Here is a 16276-nt window from a genome sequence, read left to right as displayed (position 1 = left end):
AAAGTTACACCCATCACCATCATTTCTCCTCTTTCCCCTGTTTTGGGAATGGTCATTTCCTATGAAGAGAACTTGGTTCTGCCCTTCTAACAAGCTGGAGGCACTTCAATACATTAGTTACGGGGGCCATAGAAGTAGAAGTAGCTAAGACACATGATTTTAGGATTACCGTATCAAAAAAAGAGAGGACACCCCAGGAGGGAGTGTATCTGTATCAGTTTCTATCAACGTTGTATTAATAGACTAGATATACTATAACACATTACTACAATGTGAGACACTCCCTCTCTAGGGTGTCCTCTTTTTTTGAAAGTTCAGACATGGTAACCCTAGATAATTTGGTTGATTGCCATGGTGCGGGAAAGTCCTCAAAATATGACACCAAAAACCATCTCATCATCACGGTTGAATGTAATTAATGCTCTAAAGCTAACCACTCAAGGTTGAATGGGCCATTCAAAGGAGGCATCTCTACCACCAAACCACACAATGCTAATTTTTGCCATAACGTTGGTGTCAGGGATGGGAGGGGAAAACGTTCCACCATGCACGTCCAAATGAGCCTTCGCTGAGGACTGGAGAAACAAGGACTTTGAATGTGGGTTCTTTACTATGGAACAGAGAAGACAGCAATTTTAAGACAGTTTTATTGGCATCACAGTGGCAGGTATAACCCTGCAGATCCAATGGGTTAATAGGGAAGATGGGCAGTAGAGAAGATGAAGACAGGGAGGACCGTGGGAGCACATTCCAGTTAGGGAAACAAGTTCTTCTTTGACGTCGATTCCATCCTCTCTGCCTTTTCAGTTGGAGTTAATTACCTGAAAGGAGGACAAAAAAAAAAATCCACCACATCAGGCTGTTTCCCAGGAGTTCTCAAGGGAGTGGCCTCAGTCGGAGGCAGAGACGCGTGAAGGAAGCGGAGGCATTGTTACATCTCTAAGCTGGCCATGCTCCAAGTGGCCAACTCTATAACATCAGCTCCTGATGCAAAGTCCCAGCACACGAGTTCTCGTGTGCAGCACTGACAAGGTCCTGGCTGGGATGACTTAGTGGGGGTTGATCCTTCTTGAAGCAGGGGACTGGACTAGATGACCTCCTGAGGTCCCTTCCAGCCCTGTGATTCTGTGAACTGGGGGATGGCAGAGACTATCTCGAATGGCTGCCAGGAACCTCATGGCCTCTGCAACTTGCCATCTCACCTGATGGATGTCAGGGTCAGAAGGTCGGAGGTCAGTTACTCCAACTGCCTGCATGGCACAGGCCTTAGAATCTCACTGCTACCCTGGCACTGAGCCTGGCTTGTGTTTGGTTGTCAGAAAGGCATCCAGTTTTGGAAGACATCAAGGGGTGCAGCCCCTGCCAACTTATTCCAATGGCTTAGCAGCTTCCTTGTTAAAAGTGTCTCCACCTCACTCAAGCTCTTTTTTCCCTGGCAAACGCTTCCAGCTTGGCTTCCTCTGTGTTAGATTTTATTTTTAGTACTATATAATTCTTTATTTATATTATTCGTCTCAAAGCCAGTGTGATACTTCTGATAGACCCCAACCAAAATGTAACTTGGAGAGGGTTCAGAGAAGCAAAACTCCAGTGGCTGGAAGCTGATGCCACGTCTGGATGTTCAAAAGCTAGAGAAATTCAGATTGAAAGTAAGACAAATATATGGCAATGGGGTAATTAGCTGTTGGAAACATTTGTCCAGGGTCATGGGGGATTCTCCATCACTGACAATTGTTAAGTCAATATAGGGTGTTTTTCTGAAGGATCTGCCCTAGGAATTATTCTGGGGATATTTTTTGGCCTGTGTTATTCACAAATTCAGATCGATGACCCCAGGTGTCCTTCCTGGTCTTGGAATCTATGAATCAAATTAAGTTTATTACTCCAGCATGTCACAAATTGAGGTTCTTTGATTTTAAGGCCAGAAAGGCTCACTGTGATCATCTCATGCAATGGTTCTCCGCAGCCTGTGGGCCACAGCCCAGATGACATCCTCAGACCCATACAGGTAGTATTGGATGCTGACCACAGTGGTAACCAGGTTGAAAACTACTGCTTCTGGTCGGACCTCCTGCATAACCCAGGCCAGGAAGAATCTCATTCAGCGATTCTTGCAACCTAGCTCAAACTGTAGTTTACAGAGCATCTTTTTTACACCAACATGTTTGATTTTTTTTAATCTAAAACACTTCATAAGATAAAGTCATCGTGTCTCTTGATGGCAAGCAACGTGCCCTCTAATTTTTCCATCCACGCGCAGAATACATTTTATGTGCACCATAGCACGTACAGATGTACACCACCAACAGAAACACATTCTGCTGGCTGTGGGTGTTCTGCTAAGCAGCTGGGTGTCATTTAAATCTCTCATGGGTGGCTACCCAAGCACTCAGGGAACACTGACTGCAAGTTACACTTCCTGTTAAAATAGGGATGTTTCTGTTTTGATTGGTTGAGCTTTGTATTCCAGCCCCTGGATTTCGTTACACCTTTGTCTGCTAGATTAAAGACTCCTCCAGCCTCAGATAATATCCTCCTATGCAAATATACCTAGACCGTGATCAAGTCACATCCTAACTTTTTCCCTTCATGGCTGTCTTTGATCAATGCTAAAAACCAGGGGGGACCTTATATGGGGACAAATACAGAACTGGAAGGGACCTCAGAAGGTCATTAAGTCCAGTCCCCTGCACTCAGAGCAGGATCTATCACCTTTCCGGGCAGTTTTTTTAAATCTAACCTGCCCAAGAACCTTGGAAGGCCCCCTCAAGGACTGAACTCAATCCTGGATTTACAAAGCCAATGCTTTACCCACTGAGCTATCCTGAGGTTGGGCGGAAGATGTGCTAAATACAAGCCAATGGTGTAACCCTGTGGGGGAAAAAAGGGAACATCATTCCGGGGTGTATTAATAGGGAGGGGGTAAGCAGGACATGAGAGACGACTCCTGCTCAGGCCTCCACAGGAGTATTGTGGCCACTTCTGGGCACCACATTTCAAGAAAGATGTGGGTTGTGTCTAGCCTAGTGCCAGCTTGCGTGTAGCTGCGGGTCAGCCGCACGGACTTTGAAGTGCCCACGCTACTTCGAAGTCCCTTTACCCCTCAGAATTCATTCTCTCATTCAGGGCAATGATCACATCTAGGTAACCAACACCCACATGGAGAAACCTTAAAATAAACAATGGCAATTAAATAGGGATGATAATTTCACAAACTGACGCTGGGGTGGAAGACTGTTGAGAGGCAAATCAGCCTGGCAGATCTCCTGAAATAATGCTCTTAGGGAAAAAGCAGATCTCGGCAGGTTCAGCCTCGGAGGAGAAACTGGATTGGGAAAATAACCACCCCATGGTTAATGCCACACACCTGCCCTTCCACATGCTGCAGCCACCAGGTGTGCTGTTTCTAGCTACAGTCAGCAGCATGATGGCAGGGCGACTTTGAAGTAGTGCGGGCTCTTAGAAGTACCCATGGCTAACCCACAGCTACATGCAAGCTGCCACTTCGCAGTTGCCATGGGGGAGATTTAGCCTAATGAAGTGCTGCATACACACCGCAGCACTTCATTAGTAATCTCCCAACACTCTAGTTACCATGCCCCCTGCGAAGTTGGGGGCTAGTCTAGACCCAGGCGTGGAGAAAGTCCAGAGAAGAGCAAGACAAACAATTAAAAGTCTAGAAATCATGACCTATGAAGGATGATTGAATGAACTGGGTTTGTTTGGTTTGGAAAAGAGGAGACAGAGGGGACACATAGCTTCAAGTACCTAAAAGGTTGTTACAAGGAGGAAGGAAAAAAATTATTCTCCTTAACCTCTGAGGACAGGATAGGGCGCAATGGGCTTCAATTGCAGCGAGGGAGGTTTAGGTTGGACATTAGGAAGAACTTCCCAGCTGCCAGGGTGGTTAAGCACCAGAATAAATCGCCTGGGCAGGTTGTGGAATCTGCATCATTGGAGATACTTAAGAGCAGGATTAGATAAACAGCTGTCAGGGATGATCTAGATAAGGTGCCAGCAACCTTCCTGAGGCAAAGTGCTGGAATTTGATCCCTATGTGTGGTCCAAGTGCTGGCGACACTTTTCAAAGTCACCAGTAGTCCTACTTGCAACAGCTTCATTAATAAATGAAGAGGCAGAGCTTTCCCATTTAGCGGTGGTTGGTCGCATTAGCTGGTCTTTTGTTAATCCACAGGCAGCCTGGCTTTGAGCAAGCTCCCGGCTGCATGGGACAGGAGGGGTGGGGCTGAGCTCCCACCTTGCATGCTGATGAAAAATCAGCTTGCTTGTCACTCTTTGCATCCATGCCAGGGGTTGCCGACCCCTGATCTAGATGGTACTTGGTCCTGCCATGAGTGCAGGGGACTGGAGTCAATGACCTTTCAAGGTCACTTCCAGTATTCTGTGATCCCAGAGATTATACTCTCATTCAGGGTAATGATCACATCTAGGTAACCAACACCCACATGGAAAAACTTTAATATAAATGATGGCAATTAAATAGGGATGATAATTTCACAAACTGATGCTGGGGTGGAAGACTGTTGAAAGGCAAATCAGCCCGACAGATCTCCTGAAATAATGCTCTTAGGAAAATGCAGATCTTGGCAGTTTCAGCCTTGGAGGAGAAATTGGATTTGGAAAAGAATAACCACATGGTTAATGCCATATATCTGCTCTTCAACAAGCTGCAGCCACCAGACTTGCTGTTTCTAGCCATAGCTGGCAGCATGATGGTAGGGGGCGCATTTAAGAGACACATGTCCTGGCCCTGGCTCAGACCATGTGATGTAATTAGAAGAGAAAGAATGGCAAGCAAGAAGACTTTGTCCGCAGCTGTCTCTCTCCTCATTGCAGTTCCCTTTCCATGCAAAGCCAACTTACGTTATTGATCCAAGAGATGTAGGCGGACACCCGGGTGAACACTGTGGGCTTCTGGTAGACGTTGCAACCTGAGGCCGACACAAAACTGGTCACACCATGGACGTAGTATCTGCCATTCACCAAGCAGTTTAGAGGGCCTCCTGAATCACCCTGCAGAACAAAAAAACTTGGCATGTATGGCAACAAGCAGAATATTCCTTTGCCCTTCCTCGCACTTTCCAGTGTGTGCTTCCCATCTCTGGAGAAGTAGACTACCCTCAGGTGGGGTGACTGAATAAAACAGCCAGCTTTAAATTGCAGCAAGAGAGGTTTAGGTTGGACATTAGGAAAAACTTCTCATCTGTCTGGGTGGTTAAGCCTAGGAAGGTTGTAGAATCTCCATCACACTGGAGATATTTAAGAGCAGGTTAGACAGACATCTGTTAGGGATGATTTAGATGGTTCTTGGTCCAGGGGACTGGACCAGGTGACCTCTCGCAGTCCCTTCTGGTTCTAGTATTCTATGACTAGCATATCAGCACCTTGACCTGTGGAACTCACTGCTAGTGGAGGTTGCAAAGGCCAAGACTAGAATAGGGTTCATAAAACTTCCTGAAGGATATTAGCCAAGATGGTCAGAGATGCAGCCCCGTGTTCTGGGCATTGCTAGCTGCTGACTTTCAGAGGCTGGGGGTAGATCACTCAACTACCTGCTCTGTTCATTCCCTCTGAAGCACCTGGCACTGGTTACTGTTGGGAGAGAGGATACTGGGATGGCTAGACACTTGGTCTGACCCAGTAGGGCTTTTTTTATGACAACTCCTCCTGAGCCACTCACTGGTCCACACAACTCCTTGTCTGACACCACCTCGGAAATGAATTCACCAGACAGCTGTCAGCCCTCATAGAGCTCCCTGAGGAGAGCAAAGGTCTCCCTCTGCACGATCCACAGAAGATACGAGTCTGTTCCATCCCCAGCTATCACTCGCTGGCTCTTCAGCATATGCTGCACCAGCTCATGCTGTTACTTCTGCAGGACCCCAGTTCAGTCTCCTGCAGGGTTTCCTCTATTTTTTTTCCATCCGCACATGGAATAAATTTTGGTACGTGCACCCAGGCACGTGCGGATGTGCACCACCATAGAAACACAGGCTGCTGGCTGTGGGCACTCTGCTAATCAGCTGGGCGGCACCTGAATCTCTCCTGAGCTGCTACCTAAGTGCTCAGCTTATGGGGAACATTGGTCTTCACTGATCCGGGCAGTGGCCATCAGACACGCAGCTCTGCACATCTACAATTAATTTGGCACGGCAGCTGTGAGAAGCATCGTAAAGGGTTATGGCTATCTAACGCAGCAGATGGCAAAGCTGCAGCCACAGAGTGGCTTTTCAGGACAGGCCCAGAGCTCCCTTCAATGGGCTACAGTGGAGCTGCCCCACTACTTCACGCGGCTGTGAGAGAAGCGGGGAGCCCAGCGCCCTGGTCTGGGTGGCGCTAAGGACTGATGGCCCCAGACTCCACCCCTTCTGGGCCGTGGAACTGGTCCCCCCTCCCACCTTGCCCTAAGGCTGTAGCTGTTGGCCCTGCTGCCAGCGAATCAAAAGGGCCTGGATCTTCCTGCTGCCGCAGCAATAGTAACAGCAGGGGAGGCTGGAGCCCCAGTCCCTTTAAACTGCTGCTGCAAAGCCAGCAATGTGCTACGGGGGCACTGAAGGACAGGCAGGGGGAAGCCAGGCCCACCCCCGTCCCTCCAGGAGTGCGATGCTGGGTCCCCCGCTCCCCTTGCCCTGGGGCCCTGCAGTTCTGTCAGCCACCTGGGTGGTTCATTTTTCCAGCCCTAGCCCCTTGACAGGAGGGCATGGGCCTTGTGAGAGTGGGATCTCCAACTTGGACCCACCAACCCACACGACATACAATGCCCCGGCATCACCTCTGGGTAACGTCTCCCTGCAAGGAGGCGGCCAGAGCAGCTCACACCCGGGAACAATTGCTCAGTGGTTACCTGGCAACCAGAATGCACACCATCTCCTCCTGCACACACCATGGTGTCCTTCACTGTGCTCCCCCAGTAAGCGTAACTGGAGCAGATGCTGTAAGACACGACGGGAAGCGGAGCCTGCTGAAGGATCTGAGCCAGGTTCCCGTTAGCTGCATAAAACACAATGGAGACCTGCGGCTAGTTTACCTTTCCCCCAAACCTCCGGGGAGCAGTTTAGAGTCAGATGCAACTAACTTAGGAACAGCTTATATTTTCATATCGATTAGCCAACTTCTTCCTTAAGAAATGAGCTTTGCTGTGCTAGTCCCTCCCCTGTTGTGGAGTTACGACTGTAAAACTTGGCTTTTGATAAGCTCTAAAACAAGGGATTGGAATCCATCTGGATGATTAGGGACAAGTCTCAGGATCACCAGATGATAGGTTATTTATTGGGCCTAGTTCAGAGCTCAATCCTATCAGTGTAAATGACATGCAATGTCATTGGAGTTACCCCAGTGTTAGATAAGATCAGAACGAGGCCCAGCAGCTCTTAAGCTGCCCGTAGTGTAGTGCGCTTTCTGGAAAAGTGGGAGCTTTTAGAGGCTGCACTGGGGCAGGACCATACAGTAAAGTTGGAGCCCAGGGAAAAACCTCACATTTCCCCCAGGTGTTTTCTGGGTTCATATGAATCAATGAGCAGATCTCCAAGGGGCAGCTGACTGCAGCTCTGACCATCCTACACAGCACGTCATGGCTCCTCCTTTACAGCTGGCAGCGGTGGAAAAAGGACCCCAAAGTTACTTGAGTAAAAGTGCAACTCCTTTCGTGGAGGCAATGTAGTTAAGTACAAGTTACTGGTGTGTCTCTGGAAAGCTACTTGAGGACCCCACCCTGATTGTACTCAATTATCCAGGAGTGAAAGCAGCTGCACTTTTACTCAAGTAACTTTTTGGGTACTTTTTCCACCTCTGCATCTGGGAACGACTTCATCCTGGCTGACAGATTGCTTTGCAAGGCTATTGGTGAGAAACAACGCTCTCCGTAAGCTGAGCACTTGGGCACCTGTCCATGAGAGATTCAGATGCTGTCCAGCTGATCAGCAGAGCACCAGCCACAAGCTACGTGTGTTTCTATTGGTGGTGCACATAAACATTTATTCTGCACCAGGATGGAAAGATTTAGAGGGAAACTGGTGAGGTACAAAATAAGAGCAAGCTCCTTCTGGAGGAGGAGCAGACCCAGCTTAGCTCTTACCCACCCAACTACACAGTGGGGTGAGATCCTGGTGCTACAGAAGGGTACTTACAAGAGTATGTGTTGCAACAACTGAGTTATCACCCCTGTTTTAGATGGGGGACACTGAGGCATAGGGCTGTCTGGGATTCATTTAAACTCTCAAAGTTTGGGGCAAAGTGGGGATACCTGTCATATCCACCTCCAAGCCCATGCCCTCAGTCACTAGGCTGCCCCATGCTTACCCCCACCCCCCAACCCAGAACCTCACTCAGTGACTGCACTTACTTCTGGTCAAGCCCCAGCCGGAGATGTAGCATGGGTTGTTGTTTGGAAGAATCTGGCCTGAGCTGGGTAAAGCGCCCAGCTGCACATAGCTGTTCAGAGATGCGCTCTGGGAGAGACGGAGCAGAGCAATATCGTAGCTGCAAAATAAGGAAGAAAAGTGCATCAAATGGCCTTTCGTGGGCATTTGGCAGAGGTGGAAAAAGTACCTCAAAAGTAACGAGTAAAAGTACAGCTGCTTTGGGGTGGGATGTACTTAAGTACAAGCCACAAGGCGCCCCCCCCCCCAAAAAAAAACTACTTGAGTAAGATTACTCACCTCACATCTGGATTGTACTCAAGTATCCAGAAGTGAAAGCAGCTGCACTTTTACTCAGATGACTTTTGGGGACTTCTCACCTCTGGCATTTAGAAAATGGGGAAAACAACCGAGTGCTTTGAACAGGTCCTGCTGTAGCTGAGGCACATGTGCTTGTACAGTTAATTCCAGGCTAGGGGGGGTTTCAAAGGAGATGGAGACCTAACTCTTTTGTGCTCGGTTGTTCTAAAGAGCTTATGTTTCACAATGGATGCACAGAAAGGGAGGACTTCTGAGCCCTTTCCTCCATCACATTCTCACTGAAAGGGCACCACAGAGGGCTGAATAAGGACCCAGCTCTGGGCCTTGTCTTATTGAGCACATTTGATAAGGCAGCTAAATACAGGGGGAGTCCTCTATCTTTGTCTGGGTGTGATGTGTGTACACATGAGTGGCTCACAGTGAGTGTGGGGTACCTGCTGAGGGTAACCCAAGCAACCAGGTGACACCTCTGGACTGCAGACAAAGGGGGAGGTGGAGCCTGAGGGGGTTTAAATTGGAACTGGGAGTTGGGAAGCAGTTAGTCTGAGCTGAGAGAGAGAAAAGACAAAGGAGGGGGCAAGTTCCTGGCTGCGGGGGGGCCCCGCAGGGCCTCCTCTCCCCAGCAGGAAATGGACTGGCTGTCTCTGCCTGCTGTACTGACACCTCTGTACGACGCTGTGCCCTATTGGCTAATAAACCCCATCACATGGGGATTGGGACTGTAAAGTTGCAACTCAATGCAAAATGATGTATAATGAGTAATTCCCCCCACCCATAAAAAATTATGTGAACAGAGGGGAATAGGGACTGTCAGAGTATAAATTTTGCCGAGGTGACCATTTACGCCCTAATGTACCACTCACTTACCCTACGAGGCCTTTAAAGCCACTTAAGCAAATATAAAGAAGTGATCCTAATCCCAAGTACATTTTTAAGCCATTGGTAGCCTCAGTGCAGTATGAGGGAGGGGAGTCGCAGACGATGCTGGGAGGGTGTGCTCATTTTCTATCTTCTAAGCAATGGAATGACTGAAGTGTGAGGAATTTTTAGGTCGTGTTCCTCAAAGTTTCAATGGTGCAAGAGCCAAACCACTTCTATCAGAGCCGCTTATATTGAGGACCGACTGTACCTGAGCTCAGCCCAGGAGCTGAGCTCCCCGGCAGTCAGTCAGTCACAGGAGGTATATCATTATCCAAGACCAGAGGTGACCAGTGTGGGGATTCCATAGGAGCCGACCTGCCACGTACCCCGAACCCTCCCCATGCTCCACCCACTTCCCACCAATGCTCCACCCCCTCACACCTTTGCTCCGTCCCTGCCTCTTCCTACAGAAGCGCTGTGCCGCATCCAGTCCATGAGGGGTAGTCCCCCTCCTATGGGGCAGGGAGCGGGGGGGTTTAGGACTACCCACCCCCGCTCACTGGAAGTGGCATGGCACTGATAACGAGTGTGGGAGGGGGGTAGTGGAAGGTAATTGTGGCCTCTTGCACACTCCCACACGTTACCTATACCTGAGACAGCCTGCATAGAAAGAGCCCGCAGGCCCGAGCCCAGCCATGGTTCCCATTCCAGCTGTATGAAGGTACCGGAGTCTGTGTTCATCATGCATCTCTACCTCCTGAGGCCTTGACCATCCTGTTCTAGTCTGAACCTAGCTTTGGTACCAGCGCAGAACGCTGTTTAGTTGGACTTGCTCCAACAAACCTATTTGGTTTCCGATTCCACCGAAAATTTTTGGACACTGTCTACATTGGACAGCAGCTCAGGTGATTTGAGAGTCTCCAAATATCTCGAATGAAGGTATCTCAGATATTTCTTCAGGTCTGTCGCAAGGAGATGGAGTTCAGGACCTGACACCTGAAATCCCTTATTCAAGCACTATCTGTGGCTGGTGGGGTACAGGAAATGCCTTACCCAGCAGCAACACTGTTGCTGTTCCAATTTGCATGGATGAACTTTCTTTCCACATTTAAATACTGCTCTGTGTTGTCATTTTGACCGAGGTTGTACTCTCCGACGACCACCCGGAAAGAGAAGGACCTAGGGATAAGAAGAAAAGGCTGTGATGAGTCATCAGGCACCAACTTGGAATCAATTTCTCTTTGCCCCCAAGTCCTGATGGCATCATGATGCTACTGGAATGTGAACCAGTCTTTCCTCTAATTCTGAGGGGAAAAGTAGCACTTTAAAGACTAACAAAATAATTTATGCGGTGAGCTTTCGTGGGACAGACCCACTTCTTCAGACTATAGCCAGACCAGAACAGACTCAATATTTAAATTCAAATATTTATATTTATATAAATATTTAAATAAATACAATTTAAATATTTAAATATACGTATTCAGTGATGAGCTTACATGGGACAGACCTGACGAAGAGAGTCTGTCTCACGAAAGCTCATCACCGAATATATAATTTTTTTAGTCCTTAAAGTGCTACATTTCTGCTGCTTTGTTTTGTTGGAGTACAGACTAACATGGCTACCTCTCTGATACTATTCATAATGTTAATAACAACACAAAAAAGCAGTCGAGTAGCACTTTAAAGACTAACAAGATAATTTATTAGGTGATGAGCTTTCGTGGGACAGACCCACTTCTTCAGACCATAGCCAGACCAGAACAGACTCAGTATTTAAGGCACAGAGAACCAAAAATAGTAATCAAGGCTGACAAATCAGAAAAAACCAAATTATCAAGGTGAGCAAATCAGAGAGTAGAGGGGTAGGGAGTGGGGGGAGTCAAGAATTAGATTAAGCCAAGTATGCAAAAGAGCCCCTATTGAACTGGGATGGGAATTTTCTGGGTCATTATAAGGGCTCTTTTGCATACTTTCATCATCATAATCAATAACCGTGGCCTCAGTGCCCGTTGGTGTCTGATGCCTCTCTCACTATTTCCTTCCGTCTTTCCCTATCCAGTGCAGAGTGGCTTAGTTTGCTTAATCTAATTCTTGATCCCCCCCGCCTTTTGCCCTTCTACTCTCTGGTTTGCTCACCTTGATAATTTTTTTCTTATTTGTCAACCTTGATTACTAGTTTTGGTTCTCTGTGCCTTAAATATTGAGTCTATTCTGGCGTGGATATGATCTGAAGAAGTGGATCTGTCCCATGAAAGCTCACCTAATACATTATTTTGTTAGTCTTTAAAGCGTCACTTGACTGCTTTTTTGCTTTGATAGTATATAGACTAGCACGGCTTTCTCTCTGTTATAATGTTAATAACTCATTCATAGCTCTTATCAGATCTTCACAATCTTCGGTGTCTTTATCCTTGCAACATGTCTGGGAGATAGGGAAACCCATTTTACAGATAAACAGGCTAAGTGACTTGCCCAATATCTCACAAGACGATGGTGGCGGACCAGGGAACCAAACCTTCATATACCAAGTCCTAAGCTAGTGTCCTTTCCTCAAGGAAGAATTACGTAGGAATCGCTGTCCTGGATTAGATCCAGGAATTCTTTGAAGACTGAGTACAGGTCTAAGGACTGAGCCTTGAATTATTAAATAGATCCCAGCACCAGCTGCTCCAGAGGAGATATTCCAGAGACTCCATAACAGGCAATTAGTGAGCTGAACTGCCCAATGAGCAGATTCCTGCCTGACCCCGGAGTGGGTTGAAATGTCTCCCCTAAAACATGATCTCATAGAATCAGAAATATCCAGCTTCAGAGGTGAAGTCCATCTCTTAGCTGAAGCAGGATTAAGTACAGCTAGACCTGAGGGGATGGCTTTTTTTTTTTTTTGTGCACCTAAAGCTAATCTGAGGAGCAAACGTGTTTTCCATTCAGTTTTCCAGTTTCTCCAAGGAAAATCCAAGACATTTAATGGAAAACAGCTCTAGAAAAAATAATTTAAAAAAGATTTTTTTCCTGTAAAAATATGGGAAATTTTAACAAAACAGGAGGCAGGGGGATGCTATCAACTTCTTAAGAATTGTAATATATCTTATGCCAATGATAAGTATCAGAGAGGTAGTCAAGTTAGTCTGTATCTTCAAAAACCAACAGGAAGTCCTGCGACACCTTACAGACTAGCAGATATTTTGGAGTATAAGCTTTTGTGGGCAAAGACAGGATGCCTGTGAGACAGTTTAAATAAGGGACTGTCCTGGGAAAAATGGGATGGATGGTCAAGCTCTGTAACCCAGACATCTTGCGCATGGGTTAAGAGATGGGGGACCACAACTCCTCCTTGGCTAAAAGGCCACCCCCGGCCTTCCCCTTGGTTTCAAAAGAGCAGCTTCCCACTTTGGCTGGTGCACTGATTGCACCCTGTCCCACAACAGATCCTGACGGGCGCCTGATTGAAGTGTCTCCGATGGGCAGATAAACTATCCAGCACGGTCTCCATTACCTGTCCACACAGTGAGCTGCTGTCAGCACCCAGTTTGGCCTCACCAACGTGCCCCCGCAGGTGTGATGCCATTGCCCGCTGGAGTAATACTGCAGGGAAATCTAGGTGGCAAAAGGGAGAGAGCTGGATAAGACGACTGCAAATATCATAAGGTTACTATAGAAATGCACCAGGCACCCACACCTAAACACCATGTTGCTGGTCTGGTTGCACAGTCCCAACAAAAGATGCAGCAGAAAGAGAGGCGATCAGTGCAGGGAGTCGAGCGGCAGGGGGAAGACACCAGCCATGCCCCTCCCAACCCCTTCCCTGCCCCTCCTCTGGCCATGCCCCTCCCACACCCACTTCTGCCTGCAAACCCATCCGGAGCAGCCCCTGCCCACAGCAGGGAGGCAGCTGCAGCTTGTCTGGGATGCAGTGGCCTCCTCCGCGCTTATCCCCTGCCCTGACCGCCACAGACAGGGACTGCTCTGGATACGTTGGAGCAACCTGACCTGGGGCGGCTTGGCGGGGCTGGAGTCACCGTCCTCCTGTGATGGGTGGCTCCAGTCCCTACTGGTTAACCGTTAACGCCCCTAATGCAGGACGTGCCCTGGGGATGGCAGGGCCACACGGATTGGTCAGGCTTGCAGACACATGACCTAGTGCCACCCTTTCCTCCCACGCCTGAGAACAAACAAAACCAAAACGAGATGCTAAGGATGGAGAGATCAGGGCTGGGGTCTGCCTGGGGCATTGTCCACCAGAGCTGGCCCATCCACTGGATGAGGTGGGGCGGCCACACCAGGGCTGTACTTTTGGGGGCCCTGGTGTAGCTGCTCCAGGAGGATTACCTGGGGCTGGGCTTGGTAGTCGCTGCAGCAGCAGAGGGTCACCTTTCCCCTGCACTCAACGCAGCTGGAGGAAGCAGCGGTGCGCTCCACTCCTCCATCCTTCTGGCCTGCTGCATTTAGCATGTCTGCAGGAGGCCAGGAAGGGAGGCAGAATGGACCAGGCTACCGTGGCTGCTCCCACCACCTGTATGGTGAAGGGGGCGGGGGAGGTGAACCACTGCTGCAGTGCACAAGTCATAGCTTCAGGTAATCCCTTGGCCTATTGCTTGGGGAGGGGACAAGGGGCGGGTCCAGAGCAGGAAAGGGGTGGGGCCTGGGACACTGGGTTGTTTGCTCCCCCCAACCTTTCGGGGTGGCCCTGTTCACCACAAAACGTAACTGGCAACATGGACTTCTGCCAAAGCGGTAACAGCAAAGCATGCAGATGCTCACTTCAGGTGCCCGTCATTCCCTATCCACACCCCCCTCTCTCACCCGAGCCTATCCAGAACCTCTGCATTCATCACGTTGGTCTCTGGATTGCCCAGGTTGGGAGTTCCAGTTTGGAGCACTCCTTCCTCTCTGTCGTACACCTGATGCTTCTCTTACAGGCGGCTTTGGTGTTAACGTGCACATCGTACAATAGCAAGGGCTTTTGTGCCAGCCAGGGACAAATGCCCTGTGGCTCCTCTGAGCAGGAAAACCCACATCTCTGGTGTTTGATCATGATTCAGGGGCTATTTCCCCTGGGGAAAGGCTAAACTGCACTCTCAGGCAATGGTCCTTCTAAGTTTTTCCACCGACGGGCAGAATAAATTTTGTTACATGCACCAACACACGTGGATGTTCACCACCAATAGAAACACCTGCTGCTGGCTGTGGGGGCTCTGCTCATCAGCTGGGCAGCACTTGAATTTGTCCTTGACAGCCTCCCGAGCGCTCAGCTTAGAGCGACCACTGCTCTCTGTGCTCTAAACGTTGTCCCACCTTTGCGCACCCTCCTTGGTTGTTCCTGGGAGGTACCTTAGATAAAGAAAGCAACATGGTACCTACCTGCCATGGCCAGGCACCATGCTGGGCATTGGTCCCCCCGACAACACGCCCGTTGTCCTCCAGTGACTCTTCCAAGCCGTGTCCTTCAGGAGTAAAGAAGGAACAACATCTGAAATAGCTTCTGTGCATTGCAGGAGGAACCCAAAATCCCACCACGTCTCTGCTGTTTCCATCAGTGGACGTGTGCTTGGACTTGTCTGCACTCCCCCTCTCATGGAGAATATGTCCCTGCCCCAACTCCTCCGAGACAAGAGTGCAAGAAGAGAAATGAAAGGCTCCGAGGGGCAGGAGCACCTCAGAGTTCCAGCTTTAAAGAGAATGGGTGAGGGGCAGAATTTCAACTTTAAGAGCTGTGGGGCCTTTGAAGAAGAGATTGACTTGTGCAGGTCAAATGGGTGTATCTTCTCTTCCATGATGGAGGCTTTTCTCCTGAAGATGACTGACCAGGGCAAGGAGCGGTAAGATCAGCCACAGCAAAGCTTACAAGTCCATGTAAGCTTCAGGTCTAGCTGAAACGTTCATGGATTTGCACCTACTTATACTCATTCAGGATGTGACCCATCAGTTGGCTTTTTGGGGTGGGGGCTGTTTGTGTTTATGCAGTGCCACAACAGGTCCCTAGCCTGCTCGAGGCCTCTTGTTGCTACTGCAATGTATGCGTTAGCCAATAAGAGTTTCTTAGCAGCAGAAAGCAAGACATGATCACCTTTAAACTACCCCCCACCCAACCAACAACAAGATTCACCATTTACCACAGAGGACAAAGGTGGCTAGAAGTAGTAGCATCAGCATCACAAGCAAACAGTAGGTACAACCTCAATGACTTCACCTCCTCTCTGCTTCTAGGTCTTCTCTCCAGCCCTGGCTGGGGTTAAATAGATATGCCTGTTGGGAGGGATGGGAAGGGAAGGGAAGAAATGCAGGTGATTTGGAAACACAAATGGAAAACAGTCTTGGCTCCTTTTCTAAGAAAACATTTCACTCTTGGTTCTAGTGAAGGTCAAGGCTGGAATCTGACATTGAGGGCACATGATGCCAAAAAACTCTGGAGAGGGTTTTTTAAGTTTTGCAAACACAGAATGTGTTCTGAGAAACTGGAAGTGCAGGTTTATGGGTGCACATGAACGAGAGACTTGGGACTATCTTTTCCTGCACCTTCACGCAGCTCTGCGAGAGTAATGGGTGCTCAGCATCAGGGAAAGAATTCCAGGTTGGGGGGAAAAAAATGGAGGTTTTGGAAGGTGTTTTTCTCTTGCTTCAGAACAGAAAGGCACACTTTTGGAAATTTTTCACAGAAAAACAAGAGGGACTCATCCTTGACTCGGCCATTGACCTGTGGTCAGAACTCTCAT

At 48.7% G+C, this 16276-nt stretch overlaps 1 protein-coding gene across 1 annotated transcript; it reads right to left on the bottom strand.

The window, feature by feature from the left end:
- Positions 1-639: 639 nt before the first annotated feature.
- On the bottom strand, positions 640-15731 carry LOC142003078 (chymotrypsin-like elastase family member 1). The gene is made up of 8 exons (XM_074979738.1): positions 15677-15731; positions 14925-15007; positions 13060-13160; positions 10614-10739; positions 8363-8499; positions 6866-7011; positions 4885-5034; positions 640-821 (listed from the first exon to the last, which is right to left on the bottom strand). The coding sequence occupies exons 1-8, from the start codon at positions 15714-15716 to the stop codon at positions 804-806; spliced, it is 801 nt and encodes a 266-aa protein (XP_074835839.1). The 5' UTR covers positions 15717-15731; the 3' UTR covers positions 640-803.
- Between the last annotated feature and the right edge of the window lie 545 nt (positions 15732-16276).

The sequence above is a fragment of the Carettochelys insculpta genome, chromosome 29, assembly GCF_033958435.1.
Source record: "Carettochelys insculpta isolate YL-2023 chromosome 29, ASM3395843v1, whole genome shotgun sequence".
Lineage (NCBI taxonomy): Eukaryota > Metazoa > Chordata > Testudines > Carettochelyidae > Carettochelys > Carettochelys insculpta.
Note: the sequence above shows the minus strand (reverse complement) of the source record. Positions and strands in the feature narration are given on the sequence as shown.